Source organism: Ursus americanus, chromosome 4 (assembly GCF_024610735.1).
Source record: "Ursus americanus isolate L20-20 chromosome 4, mUrsAme1.1.p, whole genome shotgun sequence".
Lineage (NCBI taxonomy): Eukaryota > Metazoa > Chordata > Mammalia > Carnivora > Ursidae > Ursus > Ursus americanus.
Window position 1 is genome coordinate 54187392 of NC_142130.1, and position 23267 is coordinate 54210658.

Below are 23267 nucleotides of genomic sequence, written 5' to 3' on the forward strand. Positions count from 1 at the left end.
CAGGCTCTCATGTAGCCTACATTCGAGCTGGCGATTCCAAGTTTGTTTGTTTTTTTTAATGTTTTTTTTTTTTATTATATTATGTTAGTCACCATACAGTACATCCCTGGTTTTTGATGTAAAGTTCCATGATTCATTAGTTTTATCTTAAATCCTATTACCTGAAACCCACGCAAAAAAGGTGGGAGCAGGTCCTTCTGAAGTGCAGTCTGTTTGTATTTGTCTGGAATGTAAATCACTATGAGCACAAATTAAAACATGACAGGCCAGCTTGCCCATATATATATATATTGCATCCAGGCACAAGCCTCTGATCAATTACTTAAAAACTCAAAAACGACCAGCTAACTAGTTGTAAGAACCAGCGGATTGTGTAAGTGTCAAGTTGCACAAGTGAAGTTGTGGTTTCATGACTACCTTGTGCCACCTTATTTCTGTTTATTTCTTAATGCCCAGGTCCCGACACATCAGCATCAAAAGCTTTGCTTGAACTTATTTTGCTACCATTGTTAGCAAACTGGTTACAAATTACTACCACACCCATACTCCTTAATTAGTTCCTGAATGTTTTGTGTGATATCTGTTAGAAATCGAAATAAGACAACTTTGTTACACATTCACTCCTACAGTAGATATGGATGAAGCTCAATGACCATTATATGTACTGTGTAACTTATTTATTTTATTTATTTATATATTTTTTAAGTACGCTCTATGTGGGCCTTGAACATGACCCCAAGATCATGAGTCCCAAGCTCTACCAACTGAGCCAGCTAGGTGTCCCATGTGTAACTTATTTTTAAATACCAATCTCAAACCATTAAAACTTTTTTTTTTAAAGAAAGGTTTTTTATTTCTTTTTTTTTTTTGAGAGAGAGAGAGTGCATGCAAGGTGGCGAGTGGGGCGGGGTGGGGGAGGCAGAGGAAGAGGGAGAGAGAGAATCTCAAGCAGGCTCCACACCCAATGTGGAGCCTGACGTGGGGCTCCATCTCAAGTCCCTGAGATCATGACCTGAGCTGAAATCAAGAATCAGATGCTTAACCGACTGAGTCACCCAGGTGCCCTCCAAACCATCAAAACTTTCTAACAACAAACAGTATGAGACACATTAAGAAATGACCATGATACTTTACAGTCAATGAAAGCACAATATGGTAATTGTGAAATCTTGATGTTATCTAGATTTCTGTCAGAATCAGACACACTTATTATAGCACTTTAACAAGTTGTATATTTGAATGCCAAGAAAAAAAAATCCCATTCACCAGCTTTAAAAAAAATTAGTGAAACTTTGTATCAGGATCAGATCCACAAAAGCAGCTTTGGGAGATTCCCCTACCAAATCATACAATCCTCTCCAGAATTTATGCTTAAGCAGGATCTTGTGCCAAGTAAAGAAGGTGTAAATCTAGTCCTCTGTGCTTGACAAGCCAAACAAACATGGTATCTACAGTATTTCAGCACTGTGCAAAGGCAAAGGAGTCAGAGATCATACAACGCTGCTCTGTAAACTACTAAAATTAACTAACTACAAATAGAACAGATGCTTTAAATCTTCAGACTTATTTTTGATCCATAATCTAAGTAGATCAAATTGCACCAATGGTATCAATGGGGTGTGCCCCTTCTAAGAAAAAACTCAGGAATTTTTGCCTTAGCAAAAGGGGGAAAAAAGCAGCTATAGCAGCTCCTCATAATTTCTACTGTATATATAATGTTGCAATGCATTTGCTGTAAGACTTTGCTTGCAAAATGGAAGAGTATCTTCTTTACTAATGGGAAGCTGACTTTAGAGAGTGCTCCAAATCCTTTCCTCTTTCATGCTTCCTCAAAATGAAAAGTCCCTAACAGCATATACTGTGCTTTTCTATAGATAAGAGGTGACCTTTCCAGCACTTTTTTAAAAAGATTTATTTATTTATTTTTGAGAGAGAGAGAGAGAGACTGTAGGCATATGTAGGGGGGCGGGGGGGGGGGGTGGAAACAGACTCACTGATGAGTCCAGAACCCGATGGATGTGGGGCTCCATCTTAGGAACCTGAGATCATGACCTGAGCTGAAATCAAGAGCCAGGCACTCAACCAACTGAGCAACCCAGGCATCCCGACTTTTCAGCACTTTCAAAGCACAAAGAAATGCACCAGGTATCCCCCACCCCACCAAAGCAGTAGTTTATTTGGAAAAAGAGTATGTCCTTTGCCCAAGAGAAAGAATGGGATAAAAACAACACAAGTCAACACAGAACAGCACATTACTTATTTCTATCGCAAATTTCCAATTTATCTAAAATGTGATGAGAAAAGAAACACTACCAATATCCCACCATCATTTTAGAAAATAAAGGAACACTACTACAAATGAGGTGACAGCACTGCACGTCTTTCCAAGGGTACTTTACCAATGGAGATTAGCTTGGCAAAGAAATTACACAATAGATTTTTTTTAACTTGCATTGCAATCATCAATGATAATTTATTTGATTAAAGAGAATCTCATTTACTTTCATGTCAGTGGTTAAATCTAAACAGAATCTACAAAATAAAGCTCAAGGATTGCTGGTATTTAATTACACAGCTATATGAGATAAATACATATCTTCTATGAGATAAATACATTCTATATGAGATAAATATGTTACTTTTATACTTCAAAACAAAGGCTAGAAACTCCTGAAAGGGGAAAGTAACCACAAGAGAATTATTTTAAAACCAAGTTTCTTGGGGGAGGTAGGGTCGTCTGCTTCTCCCTCTCCTTCTACTCCTCCTCGTGCTCTCTCTCAAATAAATAAATAAAATCTTTAAAAATAAAAAACAAAAAACCAAGCTTCTTGTTTCTTCAATATCCCTGAATAAAACTACAGAAAAATTACTGAGCTGATAAAGTTACTAAACTGTATAATTACTTATATTTTCTAATTAAATATCAGTACTATGTCCTCACAGACTGTAAATAATAATTCCATTTTATATATAATATAGGTACATGTAATATATTACTTATATAACATATATTTAACATAATTATACAAATACATTTAAATATATAACATATATAAGATAAGTACATATTATCTAAATGTGATACATAAGCATAATATCTCAAGATCAAAATCTAATCTATTTATTTTTGGCAAGGGTATGAGAATACATTATGAAAACTAAAGAGGTATATAGTATAGAATGCTCTTTATCACATCCCACCATATCAATTATGAATTGTCCCTTTTTGTGTATATAAGACAGACAATGTGGTACACAGCTTATGCATACCCTTACAGCTTTATGGGTGCCTCTGATATCAAATACATATGTTCAACAACGCACATCTTAGAACACTGTGTTTTCAAAACACAAGACTGAGCATAGGACTGGCAAATTTAAATTTTTTTTTTTAAAGTAGGCTCCACATCCAGCGTAGAGCCCAACACAGGGCTTGAACTCACAACCCTGAGATCAAGACCTGAGCTCATATCAAGAGTCAGATGCTTAACCGACAGAGCCACACAGGCCCCAGGACTAGCATATTTTTAATTGGGTTCTCTCTAGGTGTCTGTCCAAGTACATGTGAAATACATAATATATATGCAATCAACTTTAGAAAGGGCACAAGGCTAAAGGAGAAGTTTAAGTCCTAGATTTTCCACTAACTGGGTTTGTCATCTGACCATCCTAAGCCTCTCTTATCTCTAACAAGAAAACTACAATAACTCATAACATCTCCTTCTCATAGAATTGTTGTAAAAGCCAAATGAGATAGTATATACAGGCATTACATAAGAGATAAAGCCCTATGCAAACACATAGTATTTTCTTATATCTTGCTAAAATTATTAAATATCACCATAGCAACCAGTTTTATGTAACAACTGCTTTAAAGCAAGAAAAGCACACAATACAGCATTCCTACCTAACTATGAAATGCTACGTCAGCTTAAGGATAAGAAAAAACTCCTTTAATCCTCAAGAAAAAGAGAGGAAACTTAAAACAAATGATTTAATGATTTAATTACTGATCATTTTCTCAGTTCAGGTCAAAGGTTAGACAGACTCTTAAAAACAAATATACATGAAATTTCAGGAAATAGGTTTTTTTCAAATTGGCTCTTAACTTACTGCTCTTGCATTTCCACAAGAAACAATTTGCTCTTGTAAGCCTAACATAAGAGACTGATTTCTTTTCCATTTATAATTCTCCATATCTAAATAAGTTACTTCAAGCAATGTCCCTTTTCCCTTTCAAGCTACATGCTATTCAAGCAATTCAGAACAATGCAACTTCTGGTTTCAAATATGTCTCAAATTTTTTCTAAAACACCACAGAGCAGCTTGAATATAACCAGTCTTCAGTTAATGTCTGCTGAATGCTTTGCTAAACTGTTTCGCTTTTTTGATACATGAGAGAAGCCACTGTTTTTAGTTTATACCAAGTAGAATCCACATTTTAGCATAAGCAGCAGAAATGATTTGCCACACAGTTCTGTTCAGAATCAATTCTGTTCAGAAGTCAATTCTGTTCAGAAGACACCAACTCTAAGGTGGCTGTGTATTCCAGCACACTTAACGGCTGCTCCAGAATTACCTGACTTGCCTCTAAGATAGGGAATGCACCTGTACTCTCTACAGTAAGTACACATAAAGGAAAATAAATTAATTGAATACTTTTTTTGGCATGCAAAAACCAATTACTAACATCCACAGGAGCAAAATCCTAGAAGTGAATTATTATTTAGGAATTACCTTTAAAAACAGTAAAATCTGAATTATAAGAAAAACATTAATGTAAATAGTATAAACAAAATAAGTCTTCTTAATTTCTTTTTAAGTCTTAATTTCTTTTTTTTGTGAGTTCATGAAAAGCTAAAGGTGAATCTTGGTATTTATTTATTTATTTTAATAATATTTTTTTATTATGTTATGTTAGTCACCATACAGTACATCATTAGTTTTTGATGTACTGTTCCATGATTCATTGTTTGCATATAACACCCAGTGCTCCATGCAATACGTGCCCTCCTTAATACCTATCACCGGCCCAGCCCAATCCCCCACCTGCCTCCCCTCTGAAGTCCTCGGTTTGTTTCCCAGAGTCCGTAAGTCTTCTTAATTTCTAACCATTGTTGGCATTCTACTTATAGTTTACAAAATCAAACAGATGTCACTTAAAAACCCCTAATTCAAAACAATAAGGTTTATTTTCTCTTCATTTTCTGTAGGATAGTATCTAGTCTGCCCAGAACCACAAGCTGTCAATATTCCTCTTAAATAATAAGTTCCATTCTCTTTCATATTAAATGTATTTCTTAATTGATTACATCATATCTGAAATTGCAATCACCTACTCCTTAAATCTCTCCTCATATTTGAAAGCTTATGAAATGGGAAGCATTGAGAATACTATTTACAAAGTGCACAGAACTTTGAAAAAGACCCTATTATTCCCAAAACAATTCTATTCACATTTAAAATGAACAATTAAAGTTTCTTTATGAACTGCTACTTTTACAATTTTAAGAAAAGGATAGCAACAATTTAAGAAGAGTTTAGCAATAAATTAAAATCATGACTTTAAAGTGAATATTGTGCAAAAATTTTAAACTAAACTCAGAATACCAACAACCGTTGGTGAAATTATTTATCTATACAAAAAATATTTTTAAAATTATGACTTTAGATCTTTAGGCATGTCAGGAAGAAAGCCTCAGAAAATGAGAAACTTCTGTACAAATACCGAGAAGAGTAATTATCCATCTTTGAACTATAAAAATTTAACATGTGTTTGATTTTTACAAACCAGTAGGTTGTTTAAATTTAAATAATTTCAAGCTTGCAGGCACCTGGCTGGCTCAGTCAGCAGAGCATGAGACTCTTAATGTCAGGGTCATGGCTCAAGACCCACATTGGGAGTAGAGTTTACTTAGTAAAAAAAAAAAAAAAATTTTAATAATTTCAAACTCACTATAAACATTTTTAAAGAATTTCTCCACACCCTCTGAGCTTACATGGCTGCAGTTTCAGAAAGTTACAGAGCTATTTTCTGATATCCTTGGTTTTTCATAAAAGGTGAGCATACAAGCAAACAATTACACAGTTCACAAAAACAATGGAGTCAGAAAATGTGTATGAAATGACAGCTTGGTATGTTATTGCACGTGATTTTACAAAAGTCATTCAGACAATAAACATCTACTGAGCCACCTGCTATCAGCCTCTGCTCTTGAGAAGTTCACTAGGTAAACAACAAATGATAAATCATGTAATCAAATATATTACAGCATAATGTGTTAGGTGAAAAATATAACATAATATATAGAAATAAATTCCTCTGGCCAACTCATTTTGAGATATACATCATCTAGAACCTTGCTAAGGAGTATGGTCCATGAACCAGCAGAATTGTCATCACCTAGAAGCTACTCAGGCAGAAATACAGAATCTCAGGTCCCAAGCAAATCTAGTGAAGCTACATTTTAACAAGATCCCCAGGTAATTCTAATGCACATTTAAATTTTGTGAAGGACCGGCCTGGAACATAACTGAAAATATGTAAGTGTCGTCTTGTACTTTTAAGAACTTTGGGCCTCATCCTGAGCCTTTTTACAAAAGTATACACAATTTTAAATGGTCAGCTACCTAGTTTCACAGATTAAGAACAAAGAGGGAAATACCACTGACCACAAAGTAAGAAAACAAAAAAACTAACAAAAAGCAATCTCAAAAAGAGATGGTCACATGGGGCCATTTAACATAGCAACAATCCACCCTTTCAATAGGTGTCACCATATTACAGAAGTATAATAGTAATCGATATTCTTAAATGTGCCTCCTCTAACTGGATCACAAATTCCTTGAGGACAGGGACCTAGTTTTATTCTTACACACTTACATTTGTAAACTGAATGACCCTAAGTCACTGAGTTAAGTTCAGGTTAGGCAATGAGATACATAACACATTTCAGAAAAACTTACATCTGAAAAAGTTACAATAAAAATGTGACTTGGTAGCTCAGTCGGTTAAGCATCTGACTCATGGTTTCAGCCCAGGTCATTATGTCAGGGTCATAAGATTGAGCCCAGCGTGGAGACTGCTTAAGATTCTCTCTCTCCCTCTACTTCTCCACCACCCCCCACACACACGCACTCTCCCTCCTTCTCTCAAAAAAAAAAAAAAAAGCAACTTTTTTTTTGGAAAGAGTAAACCCTCCCCATTCTGTAACAACCCATTCACCAGTCTAAGTACAGAGGCTTTACCAAATCTGTAGCTCCAAATCCAAATGTCCTCTCTGACTGTATTCAAACTCACTCCTAGGGGACACCCCTGAGCGGAGTAAGCAGAGAAAAAAGAGAAAGATTACATAAGAATGGAAGGAGAGCAGAAATCAGAGAATACCTCAGAGTTCCTCCACTCATGAAAATAAAAACAACAAAAATTGAAACCCACACAACCTTAGAAGAGAACAAATGCTACCTTTAACATACCATTAATTCTATGCTCCTTGCCTCTGTGAATCAGACTCATATTCACAGTCCTCCTAAGAACTTCTCAAAGATACTTTAGAAACATTTCTCATGGCCTCCAATAAGCTTAACAGATCCAGTTTGTGATACAAAAATTCACACTTCCAAGACAGCAAATTTCATGAAGTTCTAGTCCTCACTCTCCAAATAATTAGTTTTCTTGCCTATGCCCATGCTCACACTATTGCTCCTTTCAGAGGCCTTTCCCATCTGTTAATCCAATGTTAGCCACTAGCCATGAGGGCTATTTAACATTTGAAATGTGGCTAGATCCAATTGAGATGTAGGGTAAAGGTAAAATACACGTTGAATTTTGAAGGCTTGTTACCAAAAAAGATGTAAAATTATCTAATTGGTTTCTTTTAACAATGATATGTTGAAATAATATTTTGGATATAAATGTAATAATTTCAACTGTTTTTTGTTTTTTTATTAATGTGGCTACTAGAAAATTTTAAATTACAGGGGCACCTGGCTGGCTCAGTCAGTGGAACATGTGACTTTTGATCTCAGGGTTGTGAGTTCAAGCCCCAGTTTGGGTGTTGAGATTACTTTAAAAAAATTTTTTTAATCTTTAAGAAAAAGAAAGAAAATTTTTAAGTGGCGTATGTGGCTCATATTATACTTCTACTGGACATCACTAGTCTAAATCCTGTTGACTCTTCAAGGCCTAATTCAAACACCTTTGCCTCCATGAAGCTTCCCCCAATAACTGCAAATGGAAGTGGCTTCTGCCCCCCCCTCCCGGAAATCCCATTAACACTTTCACTCACATTCCCGAAGAGCTGGATTAATTTTACCTTGTTACTGATCGTAACTTGTCACAGCTCTAACACAAGCAAATTGAGAAAAGGAACTACATGTAGGTCACAGGTAAGTTTTCCTCCTACACCTTGGAGAGAGTACATACATGCACTAAGGTGATACTGGATGTCTGCTAATTGAGAGTTGAATTTCTCAGTTACTATATTATCTATCCCTTTCAATGATTTCCATTTCTTTCTCAAGGATTAAAGTCCATGTCTAAAATGTCCTGCATAATTTTTAGGCAAACAGATTACATGAGCTGTATACATGTCATATGATGAAAAAGCAAACCTAAAACTAATGCATGTGGTCAATATACTTAAATATAAAAATTCAAACAGTATCTAAAGGTTTCATCTTTCTTTATGACATCGTCCCTAAAAATGTATTGTAAAGATCAACTATTTCAAAAGTAGGTGCCTTTCTCAAAGATTAACGACCCTGCATGACTGAAGTCTACCAAAAAATTATTGGAGGTCCCTCCCCCCAAAACCTCGAGTATAAGGTAAGCATGCAAAGTCTTGGGAGCAGCAAAATCAATGTCCACAAAGCATCCAAAGCTGTAAAGATTGAGCTGTGAGAAAAGTGGTCGGGGGGGAAAAAAAAAGATCACTTGTATGAGACGAACAGTGGGAACTGTTGAAACGCAAAACAAGAAACAAAAACTAGAATAAAAAATATATCAACTCTGTGAGAGGGATCCTCCCTGGGTGTATCTCTCAACCTCTCAGGCAAAGGTTGCGGTGGTAATTTTAAGTATCTTGTCTTCAAATGGTATTCTAGTGCCTCAGATCTGTATCCCCGAAACTTCCTTCCGAACTAACCTACTCTAACTCCCAGGGCCACGAATTCCGGCCAAACCCAGCCCTCTCAAGCACGTTTTGGAAACCGGTGAACGAAACAGGAGGACCGAACTGAGGATCAGTATACCTGGGCGACACCCCTCTCCCTAGGAGTCCGGCCTTAGCCCCTCTGGCTTGACGGAATTCGCTGAAAGGACCCGGCCGGCAGAGGGGGCGGGGCAGGGCAGTGGACTTTGTCCAGGACGGGTCTTCCCGTTCCATGCTGGCGCCTGCTGGTGCTTCAGGGACCGGCAGGATGGTGAGAAGGAAGAATACAGGGGTAATAAGAATAAGCCCACTCACCAAGCGTCACCGCTCGACGTTGGCGGTGGCAGGACCTCTTCTCCTTCCGCCATTGCTGTTGACGTCCACGTCACTTTGCCGAAAAGTGGACCCGGCGCCGGGACAGACTCGGAGACCCAATGTCGTAAAAGATTCTCGGAAGTCTGGGACTGAGCTCCTGGAGAGGAAAAGAAAGAGGGAGGAGGCAAGAGACGAGAGGAACGCAACGTCACGACATCCCCACTGCGAAAGGCAGCTTGGGGGAGGAGACTTGGTCAAAGCTGTTACCCTTTCAAAGACTACGTGTCCCAGGATGCCCCGGGGACCCGGACGGAATGAGTGAGCAGGGGGAGTGGGCGGAGCTTGATGAGGGAACGTGACCTGGTAAAAGGACGCTGTGAGCGTCGCTTTTTAGCGTCCATTTGGCTTCTTCATTATATCTTGGCGTCCTACTTAACAAAATCAGAATTGGGAGTCCCAACCAGTGGAGAGAATAGGAAAGGGGAGAATGCCACAGGGAAGGTGGAAGGTAGGAGGATAGACACATTTCAGTCATTTCCTACTGTTAACAGCTGGGTTTGCGGAAAGAGTTGGGTGTAAGGAAAGGTCACGCCCACCCCTATTTGTGGGGCGCGGTCAAAAGTACAAATGGAAGCCACATACTTTTTGCGTGGATACTTGAAAGTTGTTTGAAAGCAAGCGCTAAAAATAAAGGAAATATGCTCCAACCTCCCGCCTTTATATATATATCATCCTAATAATCTGGAAGGTCAAATCCAAATCTAGATTTCTAGAACTCCTGGAGTTCCAGAAAGAGCTGCCACGTTTCTTCTCTTCCCACCCTTCTTCCATTCCTGCTCACTCCACAGGTATGGGCACCTTGGCCTCCACATCCAAGCTCGGTCCACACCACCACCATCAAAGCACTAGTCTTTTGTCTCCCCTTGACCATTCCTGGTGGGCACAAGCTCAGGAGGATGGACCTAGGGAAATGCTTTTGCAAGCCCTGGAACCAACACAGATGAAGTAGAGATGCATGTAGCAATATGAATAAATCTGAAAAATACAATGTTAAATGGACAAAACAGATTGCAGAAGGTTAGGTAAGGTATGGTGTCATTTATAGTTGGTGTTAAAAATAGGCAATACAATATGTTTATGAATAGATACTTATGTGATTTTTAAAATGAAGGGGACGGATAGAAAAACGGGAATGCTATTTCTCATACAGCCAGACATTAGTTATAGCAGTGAAAACAGAGTTTATTCAGAAACTACTGACAGTAGGGGAAAGAGCTGTGCTCCATTCCAATTGGTGCAGAGGTGAATAGAGGTTTTAAAGGGAGAATGAGGGAGTAGAGAGAGTGGGGGCTCATTAGAGTCAGAGAAGTGAAAAATTACAAAGAGCCTGTGTGATTGTGATTAGGCCCGCTGTGTCTGCTAGCTGGCAATTTTTGAAGTTAGGATTCTATCCTCCCACAGAGGCTGGGAGACAGTGGCCCTATCATTCCTGATGATTACATTTCAAAGAAATGACTCTCAGGTCCTTGAGAAGTTAAGTTGTAAGAGAAACATATTCACAGTTGTAAGCCCTTTCTAATAAATGCATCAAGAAAGAGAGGTCAGGAACCTGTTATTGGGATTGGCTAGAACGAAAAGTGAATTCTCCTGGCAGTTGAACTTTTTCAATCAGGCATTTTAATGAGGTGCTGGATCTCCATGGGGGGCTAGAGTCCTCCTAGGGACATGGTGTTAAGTTGCTAGAAACCATGCTAGAGTTTGGTCAAGTCTCTTAGTGCAGAGGTTTGGATGAGTTGTTATCTGCGGAAAGTTCTGCAGTTCTCAGAATTACATTTGGGGAAAGGGGTAGAAATGGCTTCAGTTATATTTTTAATATTTTGTTTCTTAAGAGCTGAGAAGTGTAGTACAGTAGGTGTCCAATATTTTTCATAGAGTCTGTATTTTGGTATACAGAATTTTTCATAATTTTAAAACTATTTGACTAAAGTAAGCAAGCAGAAAGCATAGTCCAGCCATTTCATTAACAACCAAAAACATGTTTACTCTCTTCCCAAAAGGGGGATGATGCAGAGCCACATGTTATTACACCCACTTCCAAGCCCAGGATCTTTGCATGATGTTCAATCCTTCTTTGGGGAAAATTTCTTTTAACATGGAATGAGGGGGGTACCTGGGTGGCTCAGTCGTTAAGCCTCTGCCTTCGGCTCAGGGCGTGATCCCAGAGTCCGGGGATCGAGCCCCACATGAGGCTCCTCTGCTGGGAGCCTGCTTCCTCTCCCACTCCCCCTGCCTGTGTTCCATTTCTCGCTGGCTGTGTCTCTCTGTCAAATAAATAAATAAAATATTTTTAAAAAATGTAATGAGGGTTTTGATGACAACCATCAAAAAGAATAAAAGGCATGAATCTAGGTCAATTTACCATCCTAACTTCAAGACCTCCACTGTGTCCCTTCAATTGTTGGTGGGTTTTCAGAAGCTTTTCTAAAAATGGTTTTAAAAACTATTATGTTGGGGGGCGCCTGGGTGGCACAGCAGTTAAGCGTCTGCCTTCGGCTCAGGGCGTGATCCTGGCGTTATGGGATCGAGCCCCACATCAGGCTCCTCTGCTATGAGCCTGCTTCTTCCTCTCCCACTCCCCCTGCTTGTGTTCCCTCTCTCGCTGGCTGTCTCTATCTCTGTCAAATAAATAAATAAAATCTTTAAAAAAAAAAAACTATTATGTTGGGGCACCTGGGTGGCTCAGTCAGTTAAGTGTCTGCCTTTAGCTCAGGTCCTGATGCCGGGGTCCTGGGATCCAGCGTCTCCCCACCCCCGCACCAAGTGAGGATCTCCCTCTGCCACTCCCCCCACTTGTGCTCTCACTCTCTCTCTCTGTCAAATAAATAAATAAAATCTTTTTTTAAAAGTGTCAACATAAAAAAAAACTATTTTATCAGTGACTTGACAAGCAGTTGTTTACTGGTTAAGATGTTTCTAATCCTCAATTGTAATTCATGTTTAGTATAATTAAATCAGTGATCGCTTTATACTCTGTATGGTAAAAATATTATTTCATTAAAAATATGTCACTTGACATTTCAAGCAGTTCTTCACTTTGTAGAAGTAAATTCAAAACTTCTGACTTCCACTCTTTTTAATAGGGCCAGGGTCAGCTTCATGAGCTTGCAACCTGGGCAACAGCACGAGACCCGGTGCTTAGAAGGGCCCTGCACTTGGTTTAGTGCTCTGCTATTGCTATCTTGAAATTCCTAATGATTTTGGAACAAGGAGGTCTCTTGTTTTCTTTTTGTATATGACCCCTCACAAATTCTGTAGCCAGTCCCAGATAGGGTCAACATGATATTAATATATAACCCATTGGGGACAAGATCTCACTTGAAATTGGTTAATGATAATATTTTCTGGAGTTATATCATTTGTTCTTTACTCATCAAGCTGTTCTGTGTTCTGCTGAGTTCACTCTGAGTTCATGATACTCACCAAGATGAGGCCCTCTTCCTCCAGTGGTAACTCTAGGAATCTGTTGGTGAAGCCCTTGAAACTTGCTATGCCTTTAGTTCCTCTTTCTTGAACAGGTTCTACTGGTTTACTTTCCACAGTGTATAGTGTTTGCTCATGTTCTGCTTGTTAATATCCAAGCTGCAGTTACCACAGATCTCAGTGGTAGTGAGTCCTCTGCCCACAAGCCCTTTCTCCTCTTTTCTTGCTCTGGGTCAGGGTTATCTACACTTTACCCTCACCTTGTCTCATCTTCTGGAAGGACAAACACCACACTGGGTTGTTGAACTCCAGGCTGCTGAGTTAGTACTGACCCCCTTGCTGATGGGTTTGTTATCATAAGCTCTTCTTCTTGCTCTGAATCTCGTTTGTCCACATTTTCCCCAACACACCTCACTTCCTGAAATGACAAGGACCATGCTATGGCCACAGAACATTTTCTAGCAGGCTGCAAATTTTTATGGGTGTAACTTCCGAGTATTTTATGCTTAAAAAAATCTCATAGTCCTGTCATTTACCCCAATTGTTATGTGCTTTTAAAAAAATAGCCTGGAACTACAAGTAGAATTTTTTAAATTCTAGTAGTGGATCTCTGCCCTGAAAAAAAAAAAAAAGCCCTTTCAAGAGATAAAGAAGAAATCATCTGTCTGTATTTTCTTACATTTCTCTTTCTTCCTAATTTTAAGAAGATTTCATCAATAATACTAGGAACTCTTTCTGTTCTTGTACTTCTCTATATCCCTCTGGAGCAGAGGGAGTTAGAATCTCTTTTTTTATAGACCCAGTGCTGGGCTAAGGTGATGCCGATAGTGGTGACCGTCTGGAATAGTGGATTGTGCAGCCATTCCAAGATGCGTGTCCAAAAAAGGCACACCCAGTCATCCACATAGAGTATGTTACCTGCCTGCATTTGTGCAACTAATTGTATCCCCATACCCAAATAAGAAGGTGTAGAATTATGCCATATTATCCTTGGACAAAATCAAGTTGCAATTTTTATAAAGGAAAAATTTAAGTCTCTTGGTTTTAAATGAAACTATAAAAAAACAAAAATATTTTTCATCTATTACTTGCTATTCTATGCCATATAATTATGTAATTTATATTTTATGTGTACTTAATTCATATTTTGACACATAGTTTATTCTCAATAAATATTTGTTAAATGAACTAAGGTTTTTTTTTTTTTGAAGTATTTTTGAATGGATAAAGTCATTCACCTATACAGCTGGTTGGGATTGAGGCAGGTAGGTATTGTGAACTCATTTGTGTGGTCAATTGTTATGTTAGTGTAGTAGAGTTTATTTCACTTTTCATTATAATATTATTATAACATTTCTTTTAATGAGAGAAATGATGCTAGCTCTCGTTCCCTTATTCATGTTTCAGCAATCTCCTCTTGATTTTCATGCATTCCTAGGTGAAGATGAAGACCTGTTAAATTGTATTAATCTATTGCTACATTAAAAATCACCCCAAAACTCTATGTCCTAGAACATTCATTATCTCACAATTTCTGTGGGTCAGGAATTTAGAAGCAGGTAAGTGGATGTTCTGGGTCATGGTCTCTTGAGGTTAGTCCAGATATTGGCCAGGTTTGTAGTTATATAGTCATCTGAAGGCTTCACTGGGGCTGGAGGATTTACGTCTGTGGTGCCTCACGCATGTGCCTGGCAAGTTGGTGCTGACTATTGGCGGGAGGCCCAGGGTCCTCTCCAAATAAGTCTTTCCGTGGGCTGCTTGAATGTCCTCTCAACATGGAGCCTGGCTTCCCCTAGAGTGAGAGTTTAATAGAGACCAAGACTGAAGCCACAGTATTTTTTAATGACCTAGCCTCAAAAGTCACACACCCATCTTTTCTGCAGTATCCTATTGGTTATAGAGGTCAGCTCTGTTCAACCAATATCCTATTGGTTAAACAGGTCAGCTACAAAAAAGCTTGAATACCCAAAGGCAAGACTTGCTGAGAGCCCTCTTATAACCTCTCATTTGAGGTAATATTAAATCCTGTACATCCATCGTTGTCCAGCCAACTTGCCCCTGAGGTCCCTGCCCATATCATCTCAGTTCTCCTTGAGCTATTCCTCCTTTGTACTTGTGAAGGACTATTAACAGGCCCCCTCATGTGGGTCCTGGGTCATACAGCATCTTGTACTCTTTCACTCTGAGAATGATAACCACTTTGAAGTTCTTTTGTAGCCTCCATTACACCAAATGTAGGGGTGAAAGTATAGGTGGTATCTAGAATTTCTTGTTGAATATTAAAATATTGATATCTGTTTCAAAATACTGATTTTTGAGTTTCAGAATTCCAAACTTGCCCAGGAATTTTTCTTTTTATCTTACAAGGATAAAAGTCTTCACAATTATAAAAATTATCTCAGTTATTTGTAACTTTAAAATCCCATTAGGACCTGCATTCCATGATTCCTTAAACTAGTGAAGCCTAACATTTAATTTAATGATGAACAAAACCAAGTTAATTTCCATTCACAAATGACAAGTCAACAGTTGGCAACAATTTCAACATCTGCTTTTAATTCACTTAAAAGTGTTAAGCAAACAGTGATTTTTAAAAAGACCTGGAAACTATAGTATTTCTTCATTATCCTTCTGGTAGTTGTCTTTGCTAAACAAAGTTGATTCTTAATAGGTTACGTAGATCGACCCAAAGTAAACATTTTGGTGGGGATTGACCCATTCCTGAGTCTGGGATTGTTATGTTTTAATGTGGGAGCCTGTTTCACCCTTTCCTCATTCCAGGTTTGTTCTCAAATATTCCAGACAAAGGGCTCTTATTAGGGTTGAGTCACTGCTGGTTGGAAATAGGGATAGTAAACAATTTGTTAGCTGGAACTAGCCTAAATTTTAAAAACTTACTACTTTTGGTGAGTTCACACACACAATCTATAAACAGTATTCTTAGACAATGGCTGTGCTATTTTTTATGTCTGATCTGTCTCCATTCACCTCATACCCTTTTTAGGTGTATGTCTTGCCAAATAAAATAGTTAGCAAAGAACCATCTAAGGTAATTGAATGTAGTTACATGATAAATGCTTTTAACAATATGTGTAAGAAATACAGGTATGTTACATTTTCTATGACCGTGTTATTTCCAGGCTGGTTTCTCCAGTACCCATGCTGAGTTGCACATATTATCACTGTCATTTCTACATGCCAAATTCATTTAAGAAGAATACAAAGTTGGGATGCCTGGGTGGCTCAATCAGTTCAGTGTCTGCCTTCGGCTCAGGTCATGATCCCAGGGTCCTGGGATTGAGCCCCACTTTGGGCTCCCTGCTCAGCGGGAGCCTGCTTCTCCCTCTCCTTCCCACTTGTGCTCTCTCTCGCTATCTCCATCACTATCTCTCTCTCAAATAAATAAAATCTTAAAAAAAAGAATAATACAAAATTAAATAAAAAGAATTCTTAGGATATAATGAATATGAAAGTGACCACAGATACAAAAGCATTTTTTAAATTTAGATTAAAAAATTTCTTCTGTATAATTTTTCTCACACTTTTATTCTGTACGATATCAACTACATCTCTGTTGTTAATTCCTACGTATAACCTGATAACTCCCATATCTGTATTTTTAGCCCTAGCCTTTCTTTTGTACTTTCGATCTGTAAATCTAGCCATCTACTGGAAGCTTACACGTGAATGACCCACAAACACTCCAAACTCAACATTTCTAAAACCAACTCATCATGTCTACCTGCTTCCCAGTCCTCATCATTTCTGTTTTATCATATTTCCAGTCATCTAAGCCAGAAACTTGAAAATTATTCTAGCTTCTTTCCTTCTTCCTTTCCATAGGTCATCAGGGTCTATGGATTTTTTTCTTCCCTAAACATAGTTCGGTCGGGTCCTCCTTCTTCACCCCTGCAGCTTTTCTCTTGCTTTTGTTCCTTGTTATGTTTTATATGAAGGGATTCTTTAATTAGTCTCTACCTTCTTCCACTTTTCCCCAAACAGTCAAAAGCCTCTACACCAGGAGTTCAGACTGGATTTACTTAGCAGCTTTTATTTTGTTGTTATTTTTAATTTTAATTATAATTTTTTAAAGATTTTATTGTTAAGTAATCTCCAAACTCAGTGTGGGGATGAACTCACAACCCTGAGATCCAGGGTCCCATGCTCTACGGACTGAGCCAGCCAAGTGCCCCTGTTGTTATCTTTAATCACTTGAATGTCTTTATACACTTTTCGGTTCCCCCATTGCTCCCCCATCACTTTAGACCATACCCCAATTTACACATTTGTTTTTGTTTTTTCAATTTACACATTTGTTAATTGCTTGGTCCTCACAGGTATTTGAATTTGTGCCTCTTGCTGCATATTTTCTAAAATGGGAATCTACCTCAAATCCTTTAGTTGCTCTGCATTCTCTACAAAAAATGTTCAAATTCTTTATCAGTGATACAATCCTGTCGTAATCGCAAATACTTTACTTTCTTCCCTTATAACATGTACCTCAGCGACTCCATAAGGCCTCAGATATACCCTGGTGCTCTGTGACTTTATGTCTGTTAAAAGCTTATTTCCTCTTGTCACTTTCTACTAACTTCTCTTAACTGGTTACTCCTAGCCTTAGCACTTGAGCGGCATTTTCTCTGCAACTTTCTCTCAAGCAAAATTATTCGTTTCTGCCTTTTGCTACCACTTCCCCGTAAATACACCTCAATCACTGCATTTATCACACTTTAATTATGTGTTTATATATTTGTTTTCTCCAGTAGCGATGAGATTCCTGCAAACAGCTTAATATGTTTACATTTCCAGTGCCTGGCATAATACTGGATATATCGCTGTAATTTGCTGTATGATTAAGTGAATGAATGTAGAATATATATACATATAAAATTATTACTGCAAACACTTATAGGGCATTTACACTGTGCCAAGTATTGTTCTTTTTTTATTATAATAACATTTTTTATTATATTATGTTAGTCACCATACAGTACATCCCTGGTTTTTGATGTAAAGTTCGATGATTCATTAGTTGCGTATAACATCCAGTGCACCATGCAATACGTGCCCTCCTTACTACCCATCACCAGTCTATCCCATTCCCCCACCCCCCTCCCCTCTGAAACCCTCAGTTTGTTTCCCAGAGTCCACAGTCTCTCATGGTTCATTTCCCCTTCTGTTTAACCCCCCTTTCTTTATCCCTTTCTTCCTGTACCGATCTTCCTAGTTCTTATGTTCCATAGATGAGAGAAACCATATGATAATTGTCTTTCTATCCTTGACTTATTTCACTTAGCATTATCTCCTCCAGTCCCATCCATGTTGCAGCAAATGTTGAGAAATCGTTCTTTTTGATAGCTGAGTAATATTCCATTGTATATATGGACCAGATCTTCTTAATCCAGTCATCTGTTGAAGGGCATCTTGGCTCCTTCCATGATTTAGCTATTGTGGACAATGCTGCTATGAACATTGGGGTGCATATGGCCCTTCTCTTCACTACGTCTGTATCTTTGGGGTAAATACCCAGTAGTGAAATGGCTGGATCATAGGGTAGCTCAATTTTTAACTTTTAAGGGACCTCCACACTGTTTTCCAGAGTGGCTGTACCAACTTGCATTCCCGCCAACAATGTAGGATGGATCCCCTTTCTCCCATCCTCTCCAACAATTGCTGTTTCTTGCCTTGTCAATTTTTGCCATTCTAACTGGCATAAGGTGGTATCTTAGTGTGGTTTTGATTTGAATTTCCCTGATGGCTAATGATTTTGAACATTTTTTCATGTGTCTGTTAGCCATTTGTATGTCTTCATTGGAAAAGTGTCAGTTCATATCTTCTGCCCATTTTTTGATTTGATTATTTGTTTGATTTGTTTATTTGTATTGAGTTTGAGAAGTTCTTTGTAGATCTTGAATACAAGTCTTTTATCTGTAGTGTCATTTACATATATATTCTCCTATTCCGTGGGCTGCCTCTTAGTTTTTTTGACTGTTTCCTTGGCTGTGCAGAAGCTTTTTATCTTGATGAAGTCCCACAAGTTCATTTTATCTTTTGTTTCTCTTGCCTTTGGAGATGTGTCATGAAAAAAGTTGCTGTGGCCGATGTCGTAGAGGTTGCTGCCTATGTTCTCCTCTAGGATTTTGATGGATTCCTGTCTCACATTGAGGTCTTTCATCCATTTGGAGTTTATCTTTGTGTATGGTGTGAGAGAGTGGTCAAGTTTCATTCTTTTGCATGTAGCTGTCCAATTTTCCCAGCACCATTTATTGAAGAGACTGTCTTTTTTCCACTGGATGTTTTTTCCTGCTTTATCAAAGATTAGTTGCCCAAAGAACCAAGGGTCCATTTCTGGGTTCTCTATTCTGTTCTATTGGTCTATGTGTCTGTTTTTGTGCCGGTACCATACTTTCTTTGTGATCACAGCTTTATAGTACAGCTCAAAATCGGGAATTGTGATGCCCCCAGCTTTGTTTTTCCTTTTCAACAATTCCTTGGCTATTCGTGGCCTTTTCTGGTTCCATACAAATTGAAGGACTATTTGTTCCAGTTCTTTGAAAAATGTCATTGGTATTTTGATCAGGATGGCATTGAAAGTGTAGATTGCTCTGGGTAGCATGGACATTTTAACTATGTTAATTCTTCCAATCCATGAGCATGGAATATTTTTCCATCTTTTTGTGTCTTCCTCAATGTCTTTCAAGAGTGATTTATAGTTTCTAGAATATAGGTCCTTTACGTCTCTGGTTAAGTTAATTCCAAGGCAACGTATGGTTTTTGGTGCTATTGTAAATGGGATGGATTCCCTAATTTCTCTTTCTTCAGTCTCATTGTTCGTGTATAGATATGCAACTGATTTCTGAGCACTGATATGGTATTCCGCCACATTACTGAATTGCTCTATAACTTCTAGTAGTTTGGGGGTGGATTCTTTTGGGTTTTCCATATACAGTATCATGTCATCTGTGAAGACAGACAGTTTGACTTCTTCTTTGCTGATTTGGATACCTTTTATCCCTTTTTGTTGTCTGATTGCTGTTTCAAGGACCTCTGGTACTATGTTGAATAATAATGGCGAGAGTGGGCATCCTTGTCATGTTCCTGATCTTAAGGGAAAGGCTTCCAGCTTTTCCCATTGAGAATGATATTTGCTGTAGGCTTTTCATAGATGGTTTTTATGAGATTGAAGAATGTACCCTCTATCCCTACACTCTGAAGGGTTTTAATCAGGAAAGGATGCTGTATTTTGTCAAATGCTTTTTCTGCATCTATTTAGAGGATCATATGGTTCTTGACTCTTTTCTTGTTGATATGATCTATCACACTAATAGATTTGTGAATGTTGAACCACCCTTGCATCCCAGGGATGAATCCCACTTGGTTATGATGGATAATCCTTTTAATGTACTATTGGATCCTATTAGCTAGGATCTCGTTGAGAATTTTGGCGTCCATATTCTGAGGGATATCGGTCTGTAATTCTCCTTTTTGATGGGGTGTTTGCCTGGTTTGGGGATCAAGGTAATATTGGCCTCATAGAATGAATTTGGTAGTTTTCCTTCTGTTTCTATTTTTTTAAACAGCTTCAGGAGAATAGGTACTATTTCTTCTTTGAATGTGTGGTAGAATTCCCCGGGGAATCCATCAGGCCCTGGAGTCTTGTTTTTCAGAAGGTTTTTAATCACTGCTTCATTCTCTTCATAATTAATTGGTCTGTTTAAAAAATCAATTTCTTCCTGTTTCAGTCTTGGTAGTTTATAGGTTTCCAGGAAGGCATCCATCTCTTCCAGGTTGTTTAATTTATTGGCATAAAGCTGTTGATAAAAGTTTCTAATGATCCTTCCTATTTCATTGGTGTTGGTTGTGACCTCTCCCTTTTCATTCATAATTTTAATAATTTGGGTCCTTTCTCTATTTTTTGGGTAAGTCTTAACAGTAGCTTATCTATCTTATTTATTCTTTCAAAGAACCAGCTTCTAGTTCTATTGATCTGCTCTACTGTGCTCCTGGTTTCTAATTCATTGATCTCTGCTCTAATCTTGATCAACTGCTTTCTCGTGCGTGGATTAGGCCTGTTCTTCTGTTGCTGTTCTAGCTTCTTGAGGTGAGAATATAAAAACTGCATTTTAGATTTTTCTATTCTTTTGAGTGAGGCTTGGATGGCTATGTATTTTCCCCTTAGGACTGCCTTTGCAGTGTCCCATCGGTTTTGGACCGTTGTGTTTTCATTCTCATTGGCCTCCATAAATTGTTTAAATTGATTTTTGATTTCCTGGTGTATCGAATCATTATTGAGCAGGATGGTTCTTATTTTCCAAGTGTTTGAGTTTCTTCCAAATTTTTCCTTATGGTTGAGTTCCAATTTCAAAGCATTGTGGTCTGAGAATATGCGGGGAATAATTTCATAATACTTTTGGTATCGGTTGAGACCTGTTTTGTGACCCAGAGCATGGTCTATTCTTGAGAATGTTCCATGGGCATTAGAATAGAATGAGTATTCTTTGGTTCTGGGGTGTAGTGTTCTATATATATCTATGAGGTACAACTCATCTAGTATGGCATTCAAAGCTCTTGTTTCTTTGTTGATTTTCTGCTTAGGTGTTCTATCTATTGCTGATAGTGGAGTGTTGAGGTCCCCTACTATTAACATATTTTTATCTATATGTCTCTTTATTCTGGTTAAGAGTTGGCTTGTGTATCTTGCTGCTCCCCTGTGGGGGCATATATATTTATAATTGTCATATCCACTTGTTGGATACATCCTTTAAGAATAATATAGTGCCCTTCTGTATCTCTAACCATAGTCTTTAGTTTAAAATCCAATCTGTCTGATATGAGAATTGCTACCCCAGCTTTCTTTTGAGGTCCATTGACATGAAAGATTGTATTCCATTCCTTTACCTTTAGTCTGGATGTATCTTTAGGTTCAAAATGAGTCTCTTGTAGACAGCAAATGGATGGGTCATGTCTTTTTATCCAATCTGCAACCCTGTGGCATCTTATGGGAGCATTTAGGCCATTCACATTAAGAGTGATTATTGAGAGATATGATTTTAATGATGCCATGTTGCCTGTAAAGTCTTTGTTTCTATAGATTGTGACACTCTGTTCTGTATCACTCTTGGAGCCTTTTTACTTTTATAGAACCCCCCTTAATATCTCCTGTAAGGCTGGTTTCATGGTTACGAAATTGGTCAGTGACTGGCAATCCTGGAAGGTCTTTATCTCTCCATCAATTCTGAATGACAGCCTTGCTGGATAAAGGATCCCTGGCTGCATGTTTTTCTCTGAAAGAGCTTTAAAAATGCCCCCCCAACCCTTTCTCTCATTCCAGGTCTGTGTAGACAGGTCTGACGTAATTCTGACACCTTTGCCTTGGTACGTGAGAAATTTCTTTGCCCTGGCCGCTTTCAATACTGTATCCTTGGATCTAATATTTGCAAATTGCTCTATGATGTGACGTGGCATCAGTTTGTCATGGTTGAGCTTGGGAGGGGTCCTCTCTGCCTCTTGGACACGAAAGCTTGTTTCCTTTGCTAGATTAGGGAAGTTTTCAGCTACAATTTGTTCAAATATCTCTTCTAGACCTCTGTTTTTCTCCACCCCCTTGGGGATGCTGATGATTTTGATATTGGAACATTTCATTGAGTCAATAATCTCCCGTAACCTACATTCCTGTGCATGAATTTTTTTGAGTCCAGATTCTATTTTAGCTTTTTCTTCTACTAACCCATCCTCCAATTCGCCGATACGTTCTTCTGCCTCATTCACCCTGGCTGTCAGAGCCTCTAGTTTTGACTACATTTGATTCATAGTATTTTTAATTTCTGCCAGATTCGCTCTCATTTCCGCCCTTAGAGATTCTATATTCTCGTTAGTATTTTCGTTAATATTTTTTTCAAGTCTACACATCATCTTGACCATTGTTACTCTGAACTCCATTTCTGATAATTTGGTTATATCCATATCCATTAGTTCTGTGGCAGAGGCCACAGACTCATTGTCTTTTCTTTGCTGGGGGGGATTTGTCCTTCTCGTCATTCTGATGAGGAGAGGTTGCGGGGTTGTCCAGAGCCCAAATTATTGACCGGGACCCAGGCCATGTGCCCTTGTTTTATAGGGACCTTAGGGATGTGGGCTTCTTGATTTTTCAGCCTGCCTTCTGGGGGAGGGGCCTGCCACGCCGATACTCAGGCAACCCTGTTTGGGTAGAGTCTCCATGTCCCCTGCAAGGGAGGATGAGGATGGGCACACTGTGAGCCGGTATTTCCAGGCTTTTGTTCTCCAGCGGCTTTCCCTGGTGGTTTGCTGTGCCTCTTCTGA

The 23267-nt window shown here is 38.4% G+C and overlaps 1 protein-coding gene across 2 annotated transcripts in view; it reads right to left on the reverse strand.

The window, feature by feature from the left end:
- Positions 1-9713, reverse strand: part of TBC1D23 (TBC1 domain family member 23) — a 55055-nt gene extending 45342 nt beyond the window's left edge. The window contains exon 1 of one of the 2 annotated variants that reach the window (XM_045785357.2): positions 9468-9713. In XM_045785357.2, the coding sequence (XP_045641313.1) occupies positions 9468-9520 (53 nt within the window). In that variant the 5' untranslated portion in view covers positions 9521-9713. The remainder of the gene's footprint in view (positions 1-9467) is intronic. The other variant, XM_045785356.2, reaches the window with a different exon arrangement.
- Between the last annotated feature and the right edge of the window lie 13554 nt (positions 9714-23267).